Raw genomic sequence first — 21,057 nt, 5'->3', positions numbered from 1 at the left:
AGAAAAGAGCCTGATTTGCTTCAAAACCCCGGGGGTCTGAAGTGAGTGCCCTCCTGCTGCCTGCATCCCTATTTGCCACCAGCACTCTGCACATCCCTGGATCTGCCAGGTCATCAGATTTGGGTGTCAGTCAGGTCAGATTGCATGAAGCCAGCACCTGCTGCAGAGTCTTTGTACTCTGGGCCTCCCTCAAAATGAAAGTCTTATGAATTGTTTGGTAAAAGGACTGAAGCAGCACACACAAGTGAAACCCAGGGATGAGTTGCCACTCAAATCCAAAAATCCCACCAAACATCCACAATACCAGACCAACAGCAACTCCACCTCAAAGGTCTGAGGCTCAGCTCTATTGGGCCTCTTGAGTTTCTAAGTTTCAGTCTTTCCAACCTCTCCTTTCCCCTTAGCCCTCAGGGTGGTGGGTGCTTCCTGCTACCTTCAGGATCCCTTAGTTTCCTTTTTCACTCTTTTGGTGAGCAGGTTCACAACTTTCACTTTGTTATTTAGTTGTTAAATCGTGTCCCAACTTTTTTGCAGCCCCATGGACTGTAGCCCACCAGGCTCCTCTGTTCATGGGATTCTCCAGGCAGGAACACTGGAGTGGGTTGCCATTCCCTTCTCCGGGGGATCTTCCCAACCCAGGGATAGAATCCCCCGTCTTTGCATTGGCAGGTGGATTCTTTCCCACTGAGACAACAGGGGAGCCCTCTAACAACTTTACATCTAGTTAACAATTCTTTGTGGGGTTTTTTTGGCTGCACTGTGAAGCCTGCAGGATCTGCCTGGATGCTGAGCAGAGGAAGCATGGAGTCTTAACCGCTGGACTGCCAGGGATTTCCCAAGCTAACAATTCTTTTTTAAAAAGATTTGTCTAAAAAAAAAGATTTGTCTATTTTTGGCTATGCTGGGTCTTTGTTGCTGCACAAGGACTTTCTGTAGTTGTGGCTCACAGGCTCAGCTGCCTTGCAGCACATAGGCTCTTCCCAGAACAGGGATGAATCCATGTTCCCTGCACTGGCAGGCAGATTCTTAACCACCGGACCACCAGGGAAGCCCAACAAAGAGCTATATTAAATCCTCTCTGCTCCAATAGCTGATAGGAGGGAAAATCGATGGCGGTCCAGTGGTTAAGACTGATATGGATGGGACTTCCCTGATGGCCCCAGGGGTTAAGAATCTACCCGGCAATGCAGGGGACATGGGTTCAATCCCTGCGAGGTATGCCGCACATACCTTGGGGCAACTAAGCCCGCACCTCACAACGAGAAAGTCCAGGCATCACAAGGAAAGATCCCATGAGAGTCAGTGAAGATATCACATGTTCTAACTAAGACCTGATACAGCCAAATAAATAAATATTTTAAAATAAAATTAAAAAGACTGATAGGGATAAAAATAGTTACATAGATGGCTGTAGAAGTCACAGTAGGGGATTGTAGAGAGGCAAACCTAGGGAACTTAGAGAGACCATTCTAAGGTAAAGTGAAAGCAAAGTCACTTAGTCGTGTCCAACTCTTTTGTGATCCCATGGACTGTAGCCTACAAGGCTCCTCTGTCCATGGGATTTTCCAGGCAAGAACACTGGAGTGGGTTGCCATTTCCTTCTCCAGGGGACCTTCCCAACCCAGGGATCAAAACCAGGTCTCCTGCACTGCAGGCAGTCTCTTTACCATCTGAGCCACCGGGGAAGCCCTACTCTAAGTAAAGGTCACTCAAGAAAGCTATTACAAAAAAAAAAAAAAAGAAAGAAAGCTATTACAACATCCTGGGATGAAGCAGGTTTGCTTAACTACAAAGTCATGAGTAAAAGCATGAGATATGTCCCAGGTCATTAAGTGAAAGAAAAAAAAAATGAAGCTTGCATTGTGCTGGTCGAGATCAGCAAAATAATGATCCTCAGGATTAAGGACAGAGATTTAAGGGAATGGTTGACATTTCAAAGCAAGAGACCGTCATTACATGGAACCTGAGATGATTCAACATATTTTAGGACATGTTACCACCCTTCTGTTGATTTCAATAAGCTCTGTGACAGTCCTAGTTTGACCTCATAGGGTCAAACACTCTCCTATCCAAAAGAAAAGAGAAGCTAGTGATGTAAGCCTGACATCAACTGGAAGAAACAGGAAAAAGTCGGTCCTTCCCCTCCTCCACTTTCCTTTGATTATAACTGTTAGTGTTCAGTCAACTTATAAGGGTATAAATTGCTCAGTCATGTCTTCTTTGTAACCCCATAGACTGTAGCCCACCAGGCTCCTCTGTCCATGGGATTTCCCAGCCAAAAATACTGGAGTGGGTAGCCATTTCCTTTTCCAGGGAATCTTCCCAACCCAGGGATCGAACCTAGGTCTCCTGCATTGCAGGCAGATTCTTTACCTTCTGAGCCACCAATGAAGCCCAAAATGTAGTCTACTTGATCCTTGGGGCACAGCCCTCTCACCTGCCCACTTGCACCCCACACAAGCAAGTAGAATATTATTAATTCTACTTCCTGCCTATCACTTTGCCTCTCCCTGAATTCCTTCTGTGCTGAGACTCAAAGAACCCAAGTTCAGATACCGGGTGAGTGATTCTAATTAAGAGACAGTGGACTGAGAACTTTCCTGGTGGTCCAGTGGTTAAGGATCCATGTTGCAGTGCAGAGAACTCGGGTTCAATCCCTGGCGGGGGAGCTGAGATCCTACAAGCTGCAGAGCGACGATGCCCATGCACCGCAACTACTGAGGCTGCCTGCGAGCTCTGGAGCCGGAGAACCACAACTAGAGAGTCTGTATGCTGCAACAAAAGATCCCGTATGAGGCAGTGAAGATGCTTCAAGCCACAGCTAAGACCCGACGCAGCCAAATAAATAAATATTAAAAAAATAAAAAGGACCGTGGGTTCGAGTCCCAATCTGAGTTTTGGTTGGCTTTGTATCCTGGCACATGGGTTCATCAGAGGTGCACAGTTTCGGCACTCAGAGCCTCCACTGCAGGGGGCACAGGTCCAACCCTGGTCAGGGAACTAAGATCTTGCATGCACACTGTGACCGGAAAAAAAAAAAAAACATACAAAAAATAGCCGATATGATTCTGCAAGGAGATCAAACCAGTCAATCCTAAAGGAAACCAACCCTGAGTATTCACTGGAAGGACTGAAGCTGAAGCGACAATACTTTGGCCACCTGATGCGAAGAGACAACTCATTAGTGAAGACTCTGATGCTGGGAAAGACTGAAGGCAAAAGGAGAAGAGGGCGGGAGAGGATGAGATGATTAGACAGCATCACCGACTCAATGGACGTGAGTCTGAATAAACTGCAGGAGATAGTGGAGGACAGGGGAGCCTGGCGTGCTGCGGTCCGTAGGGTTGTAGTCAGACACAACTGAGTACCATGATTCTGTTCAAGTAACTGGTGCTGTTTTGTCTCCAGATTGGACCATAACTGACTGATATCAGCAGTGGGTTTACTGCCAACTTCCTTACTAAATGCTAGTTCCTGCTCTTAAGATCCGATCAGCAGAATGATGCCAACATGATGGACGAGTGCAACACTGTATCCAGGGACCAGGTTCTCAGTGGTCTAGATGATGGCAGAAAGCAAGAGAATTGATGTCAGCCTTCAGCAAGACTGAAGGTTTGTACTCCTAGCTTCTGGTGGTCCTTGGAAAGTGGTATGGAGACAAAAGCATTTGCCAGGTCAGTCAGTAGCTCGCAACAGCTGCCAAGGGCTGTGCTGACGTGCTCCAGTAAAGACACTTCATTTGGGCCAGCAACTGCAATTGCAATCACCACCCGACTGCATTTACAGTAATCCACAGTCATTCTCCGAGATCCATCTGCCTTCCACACAAGCCAAACAGGTCAGTTGTTTTTTGTCTATTTGTTTTTTGGCCGTGCCTTGTGGCATGCAGGATCTTAGTTCCCTGACCAGGGATCAAGCACTGGAAGCCCAGTCTTAGCCACTGGACCACTAGGGAAGTCCCCAAACAGGCCAGCTGAACAAAGATGAGATCACTACCCCAGCTTCTTTTGAGCCATTAATGGTGGCACTAATCTCTGCAGTTCCTCCAAAGGCGGTAGAATTGCTTTTGGATTTCCATCCTGGGAAACGTGAGGCGTTCTGGGGGCTTCCACTGGCTCTTTCTATAACAATGATCCTGACTCCACGGGTCAGAAAACCAACGTGGGATTCTGCCAGCTGCCATGTACATCTGTTCCAATTATACAACCCAGTCCTGGGAAACAAGGAGCGAGTCCACAGACCCATCAGGCCCCTCCTGAGTGGAACTTGGGCTGAGACTCCATCGACCACGTGGCCACAGAACCCTTATGGTGGTACACCAGTCAAAGCAGGAAAATTCAAAATGCCTTGCCATCTATGAAAATGACTGGAGGTTGTCTGAAAATCTAAAAACCCATCAAATCCTCAGTGCCGAGACAGAGCTGGTGTTAAAAGAAACTGGGCTTAGAAAAAGAGAAAAGAAGGGATTTCCTTGGTGGTCCAGGAAATGGCAACCCACTCCAGTATTCTTGCCAGGGAAATCCTAGGGACAGAGAAGCCTGGTGGGCTACAGCCCATGGGGTCGCAAAGAGTCAGACACAACTTAATGACTGACCACGTGTGTACACAGTGAACTAAGATATTTTATGCCATGTGGCACAGCCAAAAAAAGGAAAGAAAGAACCTGGTACAGTCTTTCCAGAAAGCAGTTCCACAGTATATAACAAAAGCCATACAAAGGGTTTTCCTCTTTCACCTGGTAATTCTATTGAGAGTCAATTCTAACCAGCTATGATGCAGGCTAAGCTTTTGTGCATGAAGATGTTTGCTTATAGTTGTTTATAACAGCACAAACAAACAGATAAAAATACCTGGAAACAACTAAAAAACGCTTCAATAAATTACAGTACATCCACATGGGGGTTAATGTGCAGCCGTGTGACATTGTGTTTAGGTTAAAACGCTAAGATTATTTTTAGCCTTTCGGGTTGGCAAAGATTTTTTTAAAAGATTGATAATACCCATTGTTGGCAAGAGTGTGGGAAATTTGACATTCTCGTGCACTTTGGGTGGGAATATAAATTGGTGGAACCTTTTTGAAGGGCCATTTGGCAGTATGCACTTAAAAAATATTCATACCCTTTGACCCACTGCTTGGAATTTATCCCTCAGGAACACCCCCACCAATCCACAGGCCCAGCTGATGGTAGCATTGTCTATGCCTGCAAAAACTGGAAACCATCCAAATATCCATCAATAGGGGACGAGTTAAATAATTCATGCTCAGTCGCACAAGGAAATCCTTTTGTCTCCACTTGAATTTCAAGTAGGTATCTCCAACGATCCACACCCTGAGATAACTCTTATCCTTCCCACTCAGAGACGGCCCCTCCTATATCCTCCCCACCATGGAAACTGGCTTTACCAGTTTTGCCCAGCTGTTTAGCCAAACCCTGCAGTTATTTGACTCTTCTTGGCCCCTGGCACACATCTTACCTGGCGGTACACTTGACCCCAGCACAATGCAGCATCTTCTCTCTTCCATACCTTCCAGTGACCTCTGAAATGGACCATCCTGTCTCTACTCTTGGACCACTACAGTTATTTCTCAGCCACCACTGCATGCATGCTCAGTCATTCAGTCACGTCCAATTCTTTGCCACCCTGTAGACTGTAGCCCGCCAGGTTCCCCTGTCCATGGGATTCTCCAGGCAGGAATACTGAAGTGGGTTGCCATGCCCTCCTCCAGGGGATCTTCCTGACCCAGGGATCGAACCTGCGTCTTTTATGTCTCCTGCATCGGCAGGTGGGTTCTTTACCACTAACAACATCTGGGAAGCCCTAACAAGAGTAATCATTTTAAAATGCTTTTGAAATTAAGTCAAGGCCCTATATCCATGTAATGGAATATTATTCAGCCTCAAAAAGGAAGGCAGGGGACTTCCCTGGTGGTGCAGCAGGTAAGACTCCACACTTGCAATGCAGGGGGTGCAGGTTCCATCCCTGGTCAGGGAACTAAGATCCCACATGCTGCATGGGGTAACCTAATAATAATAACAACGTGTAACAGTAATAACATGTGGGTGTGTGTGCTCAGTAGCTCAGTGGTGTCAGACTCTTTGCGACCCCACGGACTGTAGCCAGCCAGGCTCCTGCATCCATGGGATTTTCCAGGCAAGAATACTGGAGTGGGTTGCCATGCCCTCCTCTAGAATAATAATAATACTTTTTTAAAAAGGAAGACAGTACTCATCACGCTATAATGTGGATGAACCTCGAGCACACTGTGCTGTCTGAAAGAAGCCAGACTCAAAAGGCCACATATTGGCTGGTTCCATTTACACCAAAAGTCTAGAATAAGTAAATCATGGAGACAGACAGCAGAGTGGTAACTGCCAGGAGCTGAAGAAAGGGGGAAATGGCAGTGACTGCTATTGGGTTTGGATTTTCTTTGGGGGTCATGAAAATGTCTTGAAAGTAGACAGAGGCAATTGTTATACAATATTGTGAATATACTAAATGCCACTGAACTGTATACTTTAAAATGGTTAATTTTATATGAACTTCACCTCAATAAAAAAAAGAATAAAGAAATTAGATCATGGCACCTTCCCTGCTTAAAACCTTCCAGTGGCTCCACAGCACAATAAAAACAAAATCCAAAAGAAAAAAAAAAAATAAAAGGAATTCCCTGGTGTCCAGTGGTTGGGAATCAAGTGCTTTCACTCACGGGGCCCAGGTTCCATCCCTGCTGGGGGAACTAGGATCCTCAAGCCACGTAGAGAGGTCAAAAAGAAAAACAAAAAACAAACAAAAAAACACACCCAAATTCCTTACCCGCAAGACCCCAGTGACCCAGGCTCTGTTCTGGGACCTTGAATCCCCCCTCGCCCACTCCCTACAAATCTCTGTGATGGAGGGAACATCATTCCCATTTCAAGAGGGGAAACTGAGATCAGAGAGATGAAGTGGCCTGTCAGCGATCATGTGGGAACACCTGAACCTAAGGCCGGCTCCATCTGGCATCTGACCAGCTCACAGCCGTGGACACCGTGGTGGCTGCCCGGACCCTTCTTCAGGATGGGATACTCATGGCCCCATGTGTTGGTGGCTGTTTGCTCTGTATGTGGAAGAAGCCCCTTGACATCCCCTGAGGACAGCCCCTCTCCAAAGATTTGTCGCTGGGGGGCATAAAAGCCTGGCCCCTTCCCTCAGGGGGACATCTTTAATGGCCACCCCCGCTCCAGAGCTGCCCGCAGGACGGTCATGACTGCCTCACAGCTCAACTCCTCCCTCTGCCCAAGCCTGCTCCTCCCCTCCCACGTGCTAAGTCACTTCAGTCATGGCTGACTCTTTGCGACCCCATGGACTATAGCCCACCAGGCTCTGTCCATGCGACTCTCCAGACAAGAATACTGGAGTGGGTTGCCATGCCTTCCTTCAAGGGATCTTCCCCACCCGGGGATGGAACCTGGGTCTCCGGCATCTCCTGCACTGGCAGATGGATTCTTTCCCTCACGCCACCTTACAAGGCAGGTTTCTCAGGGTGCCCCCACACACCTCCTGCCTGCTAATTTCCACCTGGAAATCCGCCTCCTGATCTCTTAAGCACCAGAGCAAAGTGCACAGAGTTTAGCCTGCACTCACTCAGTTGTGTCTGACTCTTTGCCACCTCCTGGACTATAGCCCGCCAGGCTCCTCTGTCCATGGGATTCTCCAGGCAAGAATACTGGAGTGGGTTGCTATTTCCTGGATCTTCCCGACCCAGGGATTAAACCCATGTCTCCTGCATTGCAGGCAGATTCTTTACCACTTGGGCCTCCAGGAAAGCCCCTAGAAAGATCCTACTAGAGGACAAACTGGAATGGAGAAAGACAGGAGGCCCAGAGAAGGCGGGTGAGAGGGGCGGGGCTGAGTTCCCAGCGGGATAAATGGGCCATAATTGGAGCCTGGCGTCTGAGCCCTGCACCTGGCCCGGGGTGGTTGGGGGGCTGCTGGTGCCCCGGGCTGTCTTCCCTCTGGAAGTCAATCATCAGCTCTGGGCCAGCCTGCCGGGGTGCCAGCCCTGGCTCTGCCTGTCACCAGCCATGTGCCCTGGGCATGGTATCTGAGTGCCTCACTCTGCTCATTACAGAAATCTGAGCTAACACCAGGCCTTCCTCAAAGGGGTGGCCGTGAGGAGTCAAGGAGTTGTGTTAAGTTCATAAAGTTCGGACAAGGGCCTGGCACAGCATGAGCATCACCCTGACCACTCCAGGCTTCCCAAGGACCTGCTGGGTGTCTGGAACGGACATGGGCCTCAGGTCAGACACACCAATCTGCAGCCCTGCGTGTTGGGGGCCGGTCCCTTCACTGCTGAGCCCCTGATCTCACATCGGCAGGAGGGCAGTGATCATCTGGGCCAGAAAGGATTGTTAGAAGAAGTGACACTTGCAAAGTTCCGGGCACGTGGTGTGAGGTTCACCAACGTCAGCTGCTGCCGCCGGGAGGACAGTGGGGAGTGTCTGCGTGAGGCTCAGTGTGCTTGGCCTTCCACAGCACGCAGATGAGCCTCAGCGAGGCCAAACCCTGCCCATCCTTTGCACAGTCAGCCTGCTCCTCCTCCAGTGTTCTTTCCCTAAATGTCATCGCTGGTGCCCAGTTGCCCAAATCAGAAACAGGAGGAGCGCTCACGTCCTCTCTCCTCCATCCCTCATCCCAGGCAGTCACCAAGTCTAGGCCCTCTCCAGCCTCCTCTTACATCCCTACAGACCGTCTTGCAGCCCCTGCCTCTCCCCACCCCATGACTGTCTCCTCATTTGAGCCAGCTCAACCCTTTGTGTGCAGGGGGTGCATCCCATGGGCCGCCAGCTGAGGACCAAAGTCTTTAACCCTAAGAGCAAAGCCAGGCCGCTGAATCCCCAAGGTGTACCACAGCACCTGGTATACAGTTGCTGTTGTTGTTCAGTTGCTAAGTCGTGTCTGACTCTGCAACCCCGTGGACTGCAGCCCACCAGGCTTCCCTGTCCCCCACTATCTCCCACTCAAGTTCACGTCCACAGAGTCAATGATGCTATCTAACCATCTCATTCTCTGCCGCCCTCTTCTCCTTTTGCCTTCAGTCTTTGCCAGCATCAGGGGATTTTTCCTACTGGTATACAGCAGGCACTCAATAAATGCTAGCTGGCTGGAGGGCAGATGAATGCATGAATGGATGCCCGTGCTGACAGGAATAACACTAACAACGATAGAGAGTTCAGGCTCACAACACCCACTGCTTGGGGGGCCCTGTTCCAAGCCCCTACACAGATTAATTCATTTTACACTCACAACGACCCTATGTGCCAGCATCTGTTATTTCTTCGGTTTTACACGGAGGTTAAATAAGTCACCCGAGGTCACACAACAAATGCTCTGCAGAGATTCAAACAAGACCCAGGACCCAGGAGCATAAACTTTTCTGATTAGCAGCCACCAATCAGCAAAGCTCCCAGTCCTGCTCTGCTCACCTCAGGCACCTTCACACCAAGTCCTAAGACACAGGGAGTTAAACTCTTGCCCAAGGTCATACGGTTATAAATAGACTTCTTCCTTGATGAATGGACAGGCGTCCAGTTGACGGTGACTTTGGTTGGGCGGGTGGTTGTTACTCTCCTGGAATCTTATTTCTGGGGGCCCTGATGAACAAACAGTTCTGAGCTTACATGACTGGGGACCGGCTATGGCGATGAAGTCACAGGTAAGGCTGCCAGTGAGGTGGGCATTAAGGCACCAGCTTCTGCCTCTGGGCTCCTCAGGTCCTAGCTTCAGACTCTTAAACTCACCCAGGGCTGAAGCTTTCAAGTGGCTGGCTGTCTGCAGAACAGTGCCTCGGGCCTGCCAGTTGGAATTGGCCGGGGTCGGGGTGATACTGAGTCACCAGGACCCCGGGGGACACCCCCACCTCCTTCTCCACCAGAGCAGCTGTTTTGTCCAGGGTTCTGAGGGCCCTTTCAATTGGAAAAAAGGTTCTGCAGTCAAAACAACTTTTGAAAATCAGTGCCCTAAGGGATCAACGTCCTTGTCAAGCAAAGTGGCCTTTTTGAGTTTACCCTGGTGACATTCAGGGGCTCACATGCAGTGAATTCTGGATGAGAGAGACAGGAAAGTGAGAGCCTCCAATGCCCTCCGCCAAGGCCACCCTGACTGTTTACGGCCACAGGTCCCTGCTCCACACACCTGCCCTGGGCGTGCCCTAAGCCAGGGGCCTGTTTGTCTTTTCTGGGCTTTTGCCCATGCAGCTTCTAGTGCCTGGAAGAAAAAGGAACCACAGGATGGTTCCAGTATTTCCCTGGTGGTCCAGTGATTAGGACTCCACACCTTCGTTGCTGGGGCCCTGCGTTCAATCCCTGGTTGAGGAACCAAGATCTTTCAAGCCTCGCAGGGCAACCAGAAACAAAGAGGAACTCAGGAACTACATATGACCAGCAACATGTGTGATGTGTCTGTAACCCTCATTACAGACCTGTCAGCTATCACTAGCCCCCATCCTAGGAAGGGGAAACTGAGGTTCGGAGGAGAGAAATGACTCACCACAGCACTCGTACCAGGGTTGGCCTGACTCCAAAATAGTCTTTCCACTGCACTCTTGCCTACCACCTCCCACCTGCCCTCCCATCCTGCCCACACTCAGGGTCCAGCTGCTCTTCTGATACATCCCTCTCTCTCTTACACACACCCCACCCAGCTGTTTGTAAATGCCATTTCTTCTCCTCCGAGTAAGTTCTCCTCCTCCCAAACCCCACTTCACCCAGCTGACTATTTCACACTCTTTGGGAATCTGCTGGGATGTCACCTCTTCCAGGAAGCCCTCCCTGGATCCCCGGCTGGGTCAGGATCCCGTAGGTCCCTCCTCTGAGTTTTCCGTCTTGAAGCCCGGAAGTCTCTGTCTTGTGGTCATTTGTTTTTCTGCATCCCAGTGGGGCCCTGAGCTCTTGGAAGCAGGGTCCAGGTCCCCTAGGCTCATCGCTATACCCTATGCCTAGCAAGGTGCAAGGCACACACTAGATGTTCAATAAACATCTCCTGGAAGAGTGGACTTGCAAGAGCAATGGGCAAACCCAAAGTCCACCTCCTGGCAGGTGCCAGGGCGCAGTGCACCTGAGGTGCAGTCCCCGGCTGCCCCTCCTAGCTCCCCCTCCCACAGGAAGCTTCCTCCACCTCCCCCAGTTGTCCAGTCCCTCCAGTTCCCACTCCACCATCTCCTTCATTCACTCAAGTCTTTGTTAGTCGCTCAATCATGTCCGACTCTTCACAACCCCATGGACTGTAGCCTCTGTCCGTGGGATTTTCCAGGCAAGAATATTGGAGTGGGTAGCCATTCCCTTCTCCAGGGGATCTTCCCACCCCAGGGATTGACCCGGATCTCCCACATTGCGGGTAGATTCCCGTCTGAGCTTTGAGCAAAGACAAAGCCGAGGCGGCATGAGGGAAGCATCCGGAGGCTAGACACAGGAAATGACGTGCACGGCCTTTGACACCGGAAGTGATGCACAGTCCCCTTCCCGTCTGTGCTGGCCCCGTGGTACTCACCAGCCACAGGGGCACAGCACATCATGGGCTGGTGCCTAGTGTACATGCCAGGCTGGCCCTGAGGCCCCACTGGCTTCCCGCCGTCCCTCCTCACCCGGCCCACGCCCCTTCCGCAGCCCCAGCCCCGCCGTACCCGGTTGATGAGCTCGCCCACCATGCCCGTCCAGGAGCCGTTGGGCTCGGGCGCCCCATACAGCCCGTCCTCCACCAAGCGCAGGCGGTACCGGAAGCGCAGCAGCTCGGCCAGCTCCCGCAGCATGTCCACGCAGAAGCCCTCGAAGCGCTCGTTCCCGGACAGAGCCTGGAAGTTGGGCCGGCGCATGACGTACGGGTTTTCCTGGGGAAGCAGGAGAGAAGAGGGGGCGGGGTCAGAGACTGGGCATCGAGGGGAGGCCTGGGTCCCAGAGTCCACGCCGGGCAGCTAGATCCGGAACCTGCTCGCAGAGCAGGGATGACAGAGTCCTGGCCTACCTACATCCCCTGTTTACTAATGCTCAAAGCCAGGGCAGGGTTGGGGAGGGGTGGGATAAATTAGGAGGTTGGGATTAACATATTGTTGTTTAGTCGCTAAGTGGTGTCCAACTCTTTGCCACCCCATGGACTGCAGTACTCCAGGCTCCTGCGTCCTTCACCGTCTCCCGGAGTTTGCTCAAACTCTGTTACTGAGTCGGTAATGCCATCCAACCATCTCAGCCTTTGTTGCCCCCTTCTCCTTTGGCCTTCAGTCTTTCCCAGCATCAGGGCAGGGCCTTTTCCAATGAGAAGGCTCTTCCCATCAGGTGACCAAAGTATTGGAGTTTCAGCTTCAGCATCAGTCCGTCCAGTAAATATTCAGGGTTGATTTCCCTTAGGATTGACTGATTTGATTTCCTTGCAGTCCAAGGTACTCTAAAGAGTCTTCTCCAGCCCCACAAATTGATAATCAACAAGGACCTACTGTGCAGCCCAGGGAACTAAACTCTTTTTTTGTAATAACCTATAAGGGAAAAGAATCTGAAAAAAAGAATATATAAACGTGATCACCAGATTGGAGACCTGAAACTAACAACACTATGGATCAACTATACCTCAAAAAAATATAAATAGCTACCAAAAAACATAAATACTCAGAGCCAAGGAAAAAGCACAGGGAAACTGCAAGCCCCTAGCAGATCCCAGGGAGCTGGTTTGATCTCCACTAGCCAAGTTAACATTCACTCAAGTTCAAATGGGAACTTCCCTGGCAGTCCGGTGGTTAGGACTCAGCACCTTCACTGCTATAGCCCTAGGTTCAATCCCTAGTCAGGGAAATAAGATTTGACAAGCCAAGCAGCACAGCCAATTAAAAAAAAAAAAAAAAGCAAGCTCAAATGGCTATGAGGAAGGCAGGTAACCTGAGTGAATTAGTCTGCATGGCATGCATCTGTGCTCAGTCATTGCGACCCCATGGGCTGTAGCCCGCCAGGCTCCTCTGTCCATGGGATCCTCCAGGCAAGAATACTGGAGTGCATTGTCATGCCCTCCTCCAGGGATCTTCCCGACCCAGGGATGGAACCCACGTCTCTTGCGTCTCCTGCATTGCTGGCGGGTTCTTTACCACTAGTGCCACGTGGGAAGCCCCTTGAGATATATTACTTGTAATCCAAGTCACACACGTACATGCCTGCAGCTGCACGTGCATCACTACACTTAGCTCCACAAAGCAGTTCTTCTTACAACCGTGGCAAAATAGCCTGCTATTTTCTGTCCTGCTCTGTTTCATTTTTCTACACAATCGATAGCGACCCACTAAACTGACTTCATGAGCCACCAAGGGATCCAAGAGGATCTGCCCCACCAGGATTTAGCTCCAGCCCAACACTGTCATGAGAGTGTCAGGCCTGAGAAGCCAGATGGTGCAATGTTAAGAGAATTTGGAAACCCAGGTTGTTTTGTAAAATCTCCTGATTATAAAGGTTAGCAACAATCCAAATTCTAATACCATCTTTTTTTTTTTTAATGCTTGGCAGGCTAAACAAACACCTAACAGTTTGCAATCTCTGGCTACAGCCGTTTTGCTACGCTGATGCTTATTTCTGAGGGGTTTGAGCAGACTTTACTGACTCTTATTGTGCCAAATGAGGCAAAAGCAGAGAGAATATTCCAAGTGCTAGTTAAGATGAGGTATAGGAAGATGATGGTAACAAAAGGGAAATTTATCTGTGCAGTTATTGTCTAAATGGTTGTACAGTGTCACCTTGGACTTAGGACTATAAGGAGTTATGACATAGGAACCAGCCGGAAGAACCTTGGCCAATGATATCCACAATGGTTACATATGGACTGAACACCTGCTGAGTACCAGCTCCTGCGCTGACTGTGTTCTCTGGATTTTATCCCTTTATTTCCTCACAGTGACCTTACACGGGTGGTATTCTTAGACTCACTTTACACATGTGGAAAGTAGGGCTTGGACTTCCCTGGTGGTCTAATGGTCAGGAATCCACCTGCCAATGCAGGGGACTAGGGTTCGCTCCCTGGTCCAGGAAGATCCCACATGCCCTGGGGCAACTAAGCCTGTGCTCTGCAACTGCTGAGCCCACAGTCTAGAGCCCGTGCTCTGTAACAAGAAAAGCCACCGCAATGAGAAGCCTGTGCTCTGCAACTAGAGAGTAGCCCTGGCTCGCTGCAGCTAGAGAAAGCCCACGTGTGTGCAGCAGTGAAGACCCAGCACAGCCAAAAATTAATGAATGAATGAATTAAAAAAAAAGAAACTGAGGTTCACAGAGGTCATCCTGCTGCCTCTCATTGAATACAGAATTACTGAGCTCTGGGGTGGACGCACAGTATTTTGCAGCTCCTCCCGTCAAGAGGTAGAGTGGATTTCCTCTCTTCTTGGGTCTGAGCTGGCCTCAAGACTTGCTTTGGCCAACAGAGTGTGGTGGAAGTAGCGCTGTGGGACTTTCAGTGCCTGGGTCCTCAGACAGACCTCCTGGGACCTCAGCGTAAGGAAGCCTGGGCCAGCCTACTGAAGGATGAGTGAGGATGAATGGGCCGAGGTGTGCTGGCCAACAGCCCAGCCTCAACACCAGCAGCACGAAATCGCAGTGAGCGCAGCAGAACCGCTCAGGGAATTCCTGGGGGTCCAATGGTTAGGGCTCCATGCCCTCCCTGCCAAGGGCCTGGGTTCTATCCCTGGTTGGGGAACAAAGATGCCACGAGCCTCAAGATGCAGTCAAAAATAATTAAGTAAATCAATACATCACTTTTAAGGACTCCCCTGGGGGTCAAGTGCTTAGGATTCTGTGTTTTCACCACCGAGGGTGTTGGCCCAATTCCTGGTTGGGGAACTAATATCCCACAAGCTGCATGCTGCGGCCACATTAGAAAAACAACACTGTTCAGTTGACCCATAGCATTGTGAGAAATAGTAATCATTATTGCTGGAAGCCTCCAGGTTTGGGGGCAGTTTGTTATACAGTGGTAGGTACGATAGTGTTAGTCACCCAGTCATGTCTGACTCTTCTTGACCCCAAGGACTGTAGCCCACCAGGCTCCTCTGTCCATGGGATTCTCCAGGCAAGAATACGGGAGTGGGTAGCCATTCCCTTCTCCAGGGGATCTTCCCTACCCAGGGATCGAACCTGGGTCTTCTGCATTGCAGGCGGACTCTTTACCATCTGAACCACCAGGGAAGCCTGATAGGTACTAGAAGGTACCTATAAGGTACTACAGACTGGATTCCTGGACCCCAGCAAAGCCCCTGAGCTGAGGGGAGATGGGGTGGAAGGAAGGCAGTACTTTTCTCTCTCTCCAAAGCCACATTTCTAAATCCAAACTTGTGCTGAGAGTAGGGATGAGATAATGCTAATAATAGCAGCGGCAGCTAGCATTTCTTGTGGGCTTGCTGTATGACAGCTATTCTGTCAGCGTAGGAGGTCGGTATTATTACCTCTATTTGAGAGATGAGGACACAGGTCCCTAGAAGTGAAGTAGTAAGTGGTTGAGATGGACAAGTCAGGCTGAGTCCACAGCTCTGCTCTTAAGCTCTGTGCCAGACTAAACTCAAGTGGATAGAATCAGAGAGCAGACCTGTGAGTAGCCAGATACAGAGATGGGGGTGAGGGAAGGGAAGGCCAGGTATCGAAGCCAGAGAATTAGAAATTAGGAATTCTCTACACAAGCAAGTGTTAGAACTGGAAGGCTCCGGTACAGACCTCTTGACATACACAGGAGGAAACTGAAGCTCAGAGAAATCAAGTGTCTTGCCCAAGGTCACATAACTGAAGCAGGGCAGTGGGAAAGGGAGATGGAGCAGAGGTTGGATTTGAAACCCACTGCTGCACTCTCCAAAGCCCTCGTTCCTTCCATCAGGTCGATCTCCCAATTCAAGACTGAAGCATCTGGCCTGTAGATTTTGGGTTCAAAGCCTCAGGATCAGGGTGGGAACTGACAGAGTCAAAAATAAGGGCTGAGGCCTGGGAACAGAACTCAAGGTCAGAAAACAGTGATCTAGCATTCAACCTGCAGTCCCAGACCATCAGAGCCGGGGGCCTGGAGGAGCCTCTAATCCAAGGTTTTCAGACTCCTTCAAAAAACAGTCTTCTGCAGAAAACCCAGCATTGGAGACAGTGGGATATTGCTAAGTCTGATTCTAAGAATTCATCTGAGTGGCTATGCACCTGCACACAAAAATGTAGGTCCAGGGGAGTCATGGCAGCGTTTCTTGTAGCAGGAACAAAGACTGAAACAGCCTAATTTGGAACAGGTTAAAAAGATTATTGATGTCATCAAAGAATCCCAGGCAACTACTGAAATAACAAGTTCTATAAGATATATTAAGAGGAAAAAAAACAAGCTACAGAACAACGTGTACAATATGCTATTCTTTGTGAAGGCAAGAGTGGGGATGTGCTTGTATATGCTCAGATATTTCTGGGAGGATGGGGAAAAAATCTGGGGGACTGGAGAGGGAAAGAGACAGATTTTTTTCACTCCTTAACCCACCCTGCAAGCCTTGAATTCAATTTAATGGAGAATTAATTAAATTGAATGCTATTTCATTCTATTTAATTAACTTCTGTCCCACCCCCAGTTTAACATTTTTAATTTTGAAATATTTAAAACATCTTAAAGATGATATGTAAATGTATATGAAAATGCAAAAGATCAACAGAACCAAAGCAATCCTAAAGTAGAATATGAAAGCTGAAGGATTTACAATAGCTTTGACACAACTTAAAGCTGTGGTGTTTTAAGGCAATGTGGTAGTAGAGCAAAGACAGACAAACAGTAGAATGAAGAATTTGTACATCCACAGGTAAATGTATACTTGATTTAGGTGGCGCTCATGGTAACCTGCCTGCCAATGCAGGAGACATAAGAGTCGTCGGTTCAATCCCTGGGTTGGGAAGATGCCCTAGAGGAAGGCATGGCAACCCACTCCAGTATTCTTGCCTAGAGAATCTCATGGACAGAGGAGCCTGGTGGGTTACTGTCCATAGGGTCACACAGAGTTGGACACAACTGAAGTGACTTACCATGCAAACATGCATGATTTATGATAAGGGTTAAGACTGTAGAGAAAAGAGAAAGAATGAACATTTTGATAAATGATGCCTTTCAATAAAACATCCATATGGAAAAAAAGTATTCTGACCACCCCCTCCTCACATGATACATAAAAATCAATTCTAGGTGGACTGTAGATCTAAATGTAAAAGACAAAATTATTACGAAGAAACACAGAAAACTAGCTTTATGATCTTGGGGTAGGCAGACAGTTCTTTTTTTTTTTTTTGTCCATGCCTTACCACATGTTGGATCTTAGTTCCCCAACCAGAGATCAAACCCATGCCCCCTACAGTGGAAATGCAGGGTCTTAATCACTGGACCACCAGGGAAGTCCCAAGAATTCTTAAATTCTAAAATCATTAAACAGAAAGGGGAAAAAATGGATAAAGTGGACATTAGGAAAATTAAAAATCTTTTCCTCAAAAGATACCACTGAGGGGAATTCCCTGGTTGTCGAGTGGTTAGGACTCCACGCTTTCACTGCCAAGGCTTTGATCTCTGGTCAGGGAACTAAGATTCCAAAAGCCACACAAGTGTGGCTGAAAAAAAGAAAAAACAAACCTCTGAAAGTGAAAAGGAAAGTCACAAAGTGGGAGAAGGTCTCTGCAATGCATATTCTGACAAAGAACTTATATCCAGAATACACAAATATGTTACAAATCAATAAAAAGGTCAGATATCTCAAATTTCTGAATATACAGAAAGCTTTGAGCAGGGACCTCCCAGAAGGAGATTCCAAATAGGCAATAAATGAAAAGTGGTCAACTTCCCTGACCATTAAGGAAATGTACATGAAAACCACAATAGGGTCGGCGCCTTTCTGCACTCAGCACCGGCAGAAGGGAGTACCAACTGGAATCCTTCATACACCATGGGTGGGAATGAAGATGGGTACCATGGCTTAGGAAGATGCCTTGTCAGTATCTGCAGAGGCTGCAAACCCCAACAATTCTTCTCCTGCCTATACACTCGACAGGAATGCCTATCCGCTCACCAAAAGGCATGCGACAGAGTATCCACAGCAGACTATTCACAACAGCAAAAGAACTAGAAACAGCTCCAACACCCATCAATTTGGTGGGTAAATAAATCGAGGTTCGTTCATGTAACACAACATGTAACACGACTAAAGGCTTCCCTGGTGGTTCAGCGGTAAAGATTCTGCATGCGAAGCAGGAGACATTGTTCGATCCCTGGTCCAGGAAGATCCCCTGGAGAAGGAAATGGCAACCCACTCCAGTATTCTTGCCTGGAGAATCCCATGGACAGAGGAGCCTGGCGGGCTACAGTCCATGGGGTCGCAATGAGTCGGACGTGACTTTGCGACTGGACCACAGGACTAAACCATTTGCAGCAAAGTTGGTGAATCTCACAAACGTATGCACAAGAGAGAATATAGAATATGATGCCATTTATCTGAAGTTCAAAGCAGGCAAATCTACTATGTGGTGATAAAAGTTGAGACCGTGGCAGGCATTATAGACCTGAAGGGGCATATGGAAGGCTGCTCCCACAAGTGTGCTCAGTTATCGAAAATTCAGTGATCAGTACACTCATGATTTGTGAAAGTTTCTGTATGCATGTTAGGGAAAAATTCCCTTGAAACGAAAACCAAAAATGTTAAAGTAGGATGGGTTCTGGAAAATTCTTCACAAGCTGCTTGCCTCAACCTTTTCATGAAGCCAGGACCCAACTCCATGTCCACGACTTGCTGGAGCTCAGTTTAAAGAACCTTGATCTAGTCCACCACCCTTCACTCTGTCATGAATATTTTAATTCCCTCATTTTACAGGAGGAAGCTGAGAACAGAGAGAAGAGACCCACCCTGGTCACCAAGTGTACAAACAGCTGGGCCAGGTCTAGAACAGAAGTGAAGGCTGGGAAAGAAGCAGAAATCGACGTGTTGTGGTTCAAGGTAGAAACACATGGGCCCTGCCATCTTCCAGTTGGGCCACTCATGTCCACTAACCCTCCTGTGCCTTATTTTTGTATGAAAATTGGGAGTCACCATGGTACTAGCCTCAGGACTGCCATGAACACAGTAACACCAGCAAAGGGCTCAGCACACAGCTCACAGACTCTGGTCATGATGATTATTGTACTCTTTCTGGGAGGGAGTCATGCCATGTGGCTTGTCTGAGCTAGGATCTTAGTTCCCTGACTAGGGATTGAACCCATGCCCCCTGCCATGGAAGTTTGGAGTCGTAACCACTGAGCCACCAGGGAAGTCTCAGTTGCTATTCTTATTGAGGATACCAGGTCAGGAGAAAAAAGGGATTCCCACATGCTCAGCACACTTTGCCAGAAGGACACTGCCAGGGGAGTCCTCTGATCTCACGCAATCCTCCCACAGTCTTTCAAGGTGGGACTATTAGACCCATTTACAGATGAAGGTATAGAACCTAGAGAGTTGAACACTGAGGTCCAGGTGAAGTCAGGAATGCAAGTGAGGTCTGTCTGACCCCAGAAGAACCAAAGAGCAAGATAAGATGTCCTGCCTTAATGAAAAGGAACGCCAGGAAAGGAGGAAACGCTCTGGGAGGGCCCGGCACGGCATCATCCCCTGGGGCCTGTCCCATACCCCCAGCTTCCCTGTGGGACCTCTTTCAGTCTTGGCACCAGCCTGATCTCTCAGCTCCAGACACGTGGGCCCCACATCAGGGATAACCCCAGCCTCCACCCCATCGAGGACCTCCTCCTGCTCCTTCCCTCAGCCCAGCCCATCAGCACCCCACATCAGGTCCCTCCCTCCCCACAGCCCCAGCCCAGCCCAAGCCTCATCCTCCCATCTGACCTGGAGCATCTCTCTCCTGCAGCCTCCCTCAGGGCCCAGCTTTTGCAAACATCCAGATCTGGCCCGGTCCCTTCCGGTTTAACAGTCTCCAAGATACATGCCAGCCACTTCAGTTACGTCAGACTCTTTGCGACCCCATGGACTGTAGCCCACCAGGCTCCTCTGTCCATGGGATTCTCCAGGCAAGAATCCTGGAGTGAGTTGCTTTGCCCTCCTCAAGGGGATCTTCCCAACCCAGGGATCAAACCTGCATCTCATCCATTACAGGCAGATTCTTGACCACTGAGCCAGCAGGGCAACCCCCCCAAGGTACAGAGTGAGCATGACTAAGCTCTTCAGAGGCTAGTCCCCACCTGTCACAGTGCTCACCACTCCTCCGTGTTCGCTGGGTGCCAGGCACCATCCCAAGCCCTGGGGACCAGAGCGGGAAATAAGACAGGTCCTGACAACTTTGTGCCCCTCCCGCCGGCGCCCAGGCTGACTCACGTCTGTGTCGCCAAGTGCCTGGCACAGGCCCTGCCCAGAAACATGAGTCTGAGAAAGTTTGTGAACGAAGGGGCACACTAAGGCTGCTGCCTCCACATCCAACCTGGCCAACACTTCCTGAGGCCCCTCCTCCTGGGAGTTCCCGCTGCCTGGGAGGCCAGGCCCCCTCCTCTGTGCACCCAACTCCTACACAGCTTCTAAAGCCCCATCTAATGCCACCTTCTCTGTGAAGCCTTCCTTCCTCAGGCTTTTGAAAGTTCAGGCAGCCCCTCCTTTCTGTGGGGCCCCCTTATCACCCTGGCTGGGAATGATTGTGTCCAGGTCCACCTCCTTCATCAGACTGGGATCCCCTCCCCGGGGCCACTCGAGGACAGAGAGACCACAAGACCACCTGTGACTCATCCCAGTGCCTCCAGGATTTGTATCACATCTGGTGCAGCTTCAGTAAATATTTGTAGAATGAATGAGAGAATGAATGACTCCATCACAAGAAAGATGAAAGTTAGGAAGAGGGCAACACGGGCTCAGGGGCCCTGGGGAAAAGAGGAGACAAGTGTGGGAAGAGGCTGGAAGCCCCCGGGTCATGACTGTGCTCTCCTGACACCCCCGCCCTGACGTCCGCCCCTCCTCCCCACCCAGAACCCCAGGAAGCCTCTGGGGTGCACTCCGCTTCCACGAGTGCAAGGAGGTGCTCCTTCTCCCAGGCAGCCTGGCCT

General features: G+C 49.5%; 1 protein-coding gene and 1 long non-coding RNA gene across 4 annotated transcripts in view; one reads left to right on the top strand and one right to left on the bottom strand.

Annotated features, from left to right (window-relative positions):
* The window catches only part of GRIK5 (glutamate ionotropic receptor kainate type subunit 5), a 61,705-nt gene that overhangs the window by 24,058 nt on the left and 16,590 nt on the right, over positions 1–21,057 (bottom strand). For all 3 annotated transcript variants that reach the window (XM_043899301.1, XM_043899302.1, XM_043899303.1), the window contains one exon: positions 11,663–11,866. In XM_043899301.1, the coding sequence (XP_043755236.1) occupies positions 11,663–11,866 (204 nt within the window). The remainder of the gene's footprint in view (positions 1–11,662; positions 11,867–21,057) is intronic.
* On the top strand, positions 11,729–20,750 carry LOC122692102. The gene is made up of 3 exons (XR_006340600.1): positions 11,729–11,854; positions 18,854–18,976; positions 19,878–20,750. It is a non-coding gene; the product is annotated as an uncharacterized LOC122692102 (long non-coding RNA).

Source organism: Cervus elaphus, chromosome 4 (assembly GCF_910594005.1).
Source record: "Cervus elaphus chromosome 4, mCerEla1.1, whole genome shotgun sequence".
Lineage (NCBI taxonomy): Eukaryota > Metazoa > Chordata > Mammalia > Artiodactyla > Cervidae > Cervus > Cervus elaphus.
The sequence above is the reverse complement of the archived record's forward strand: the minus strand, read 5'-3'. Positions and strand labels throughout refer to the sequence as shown.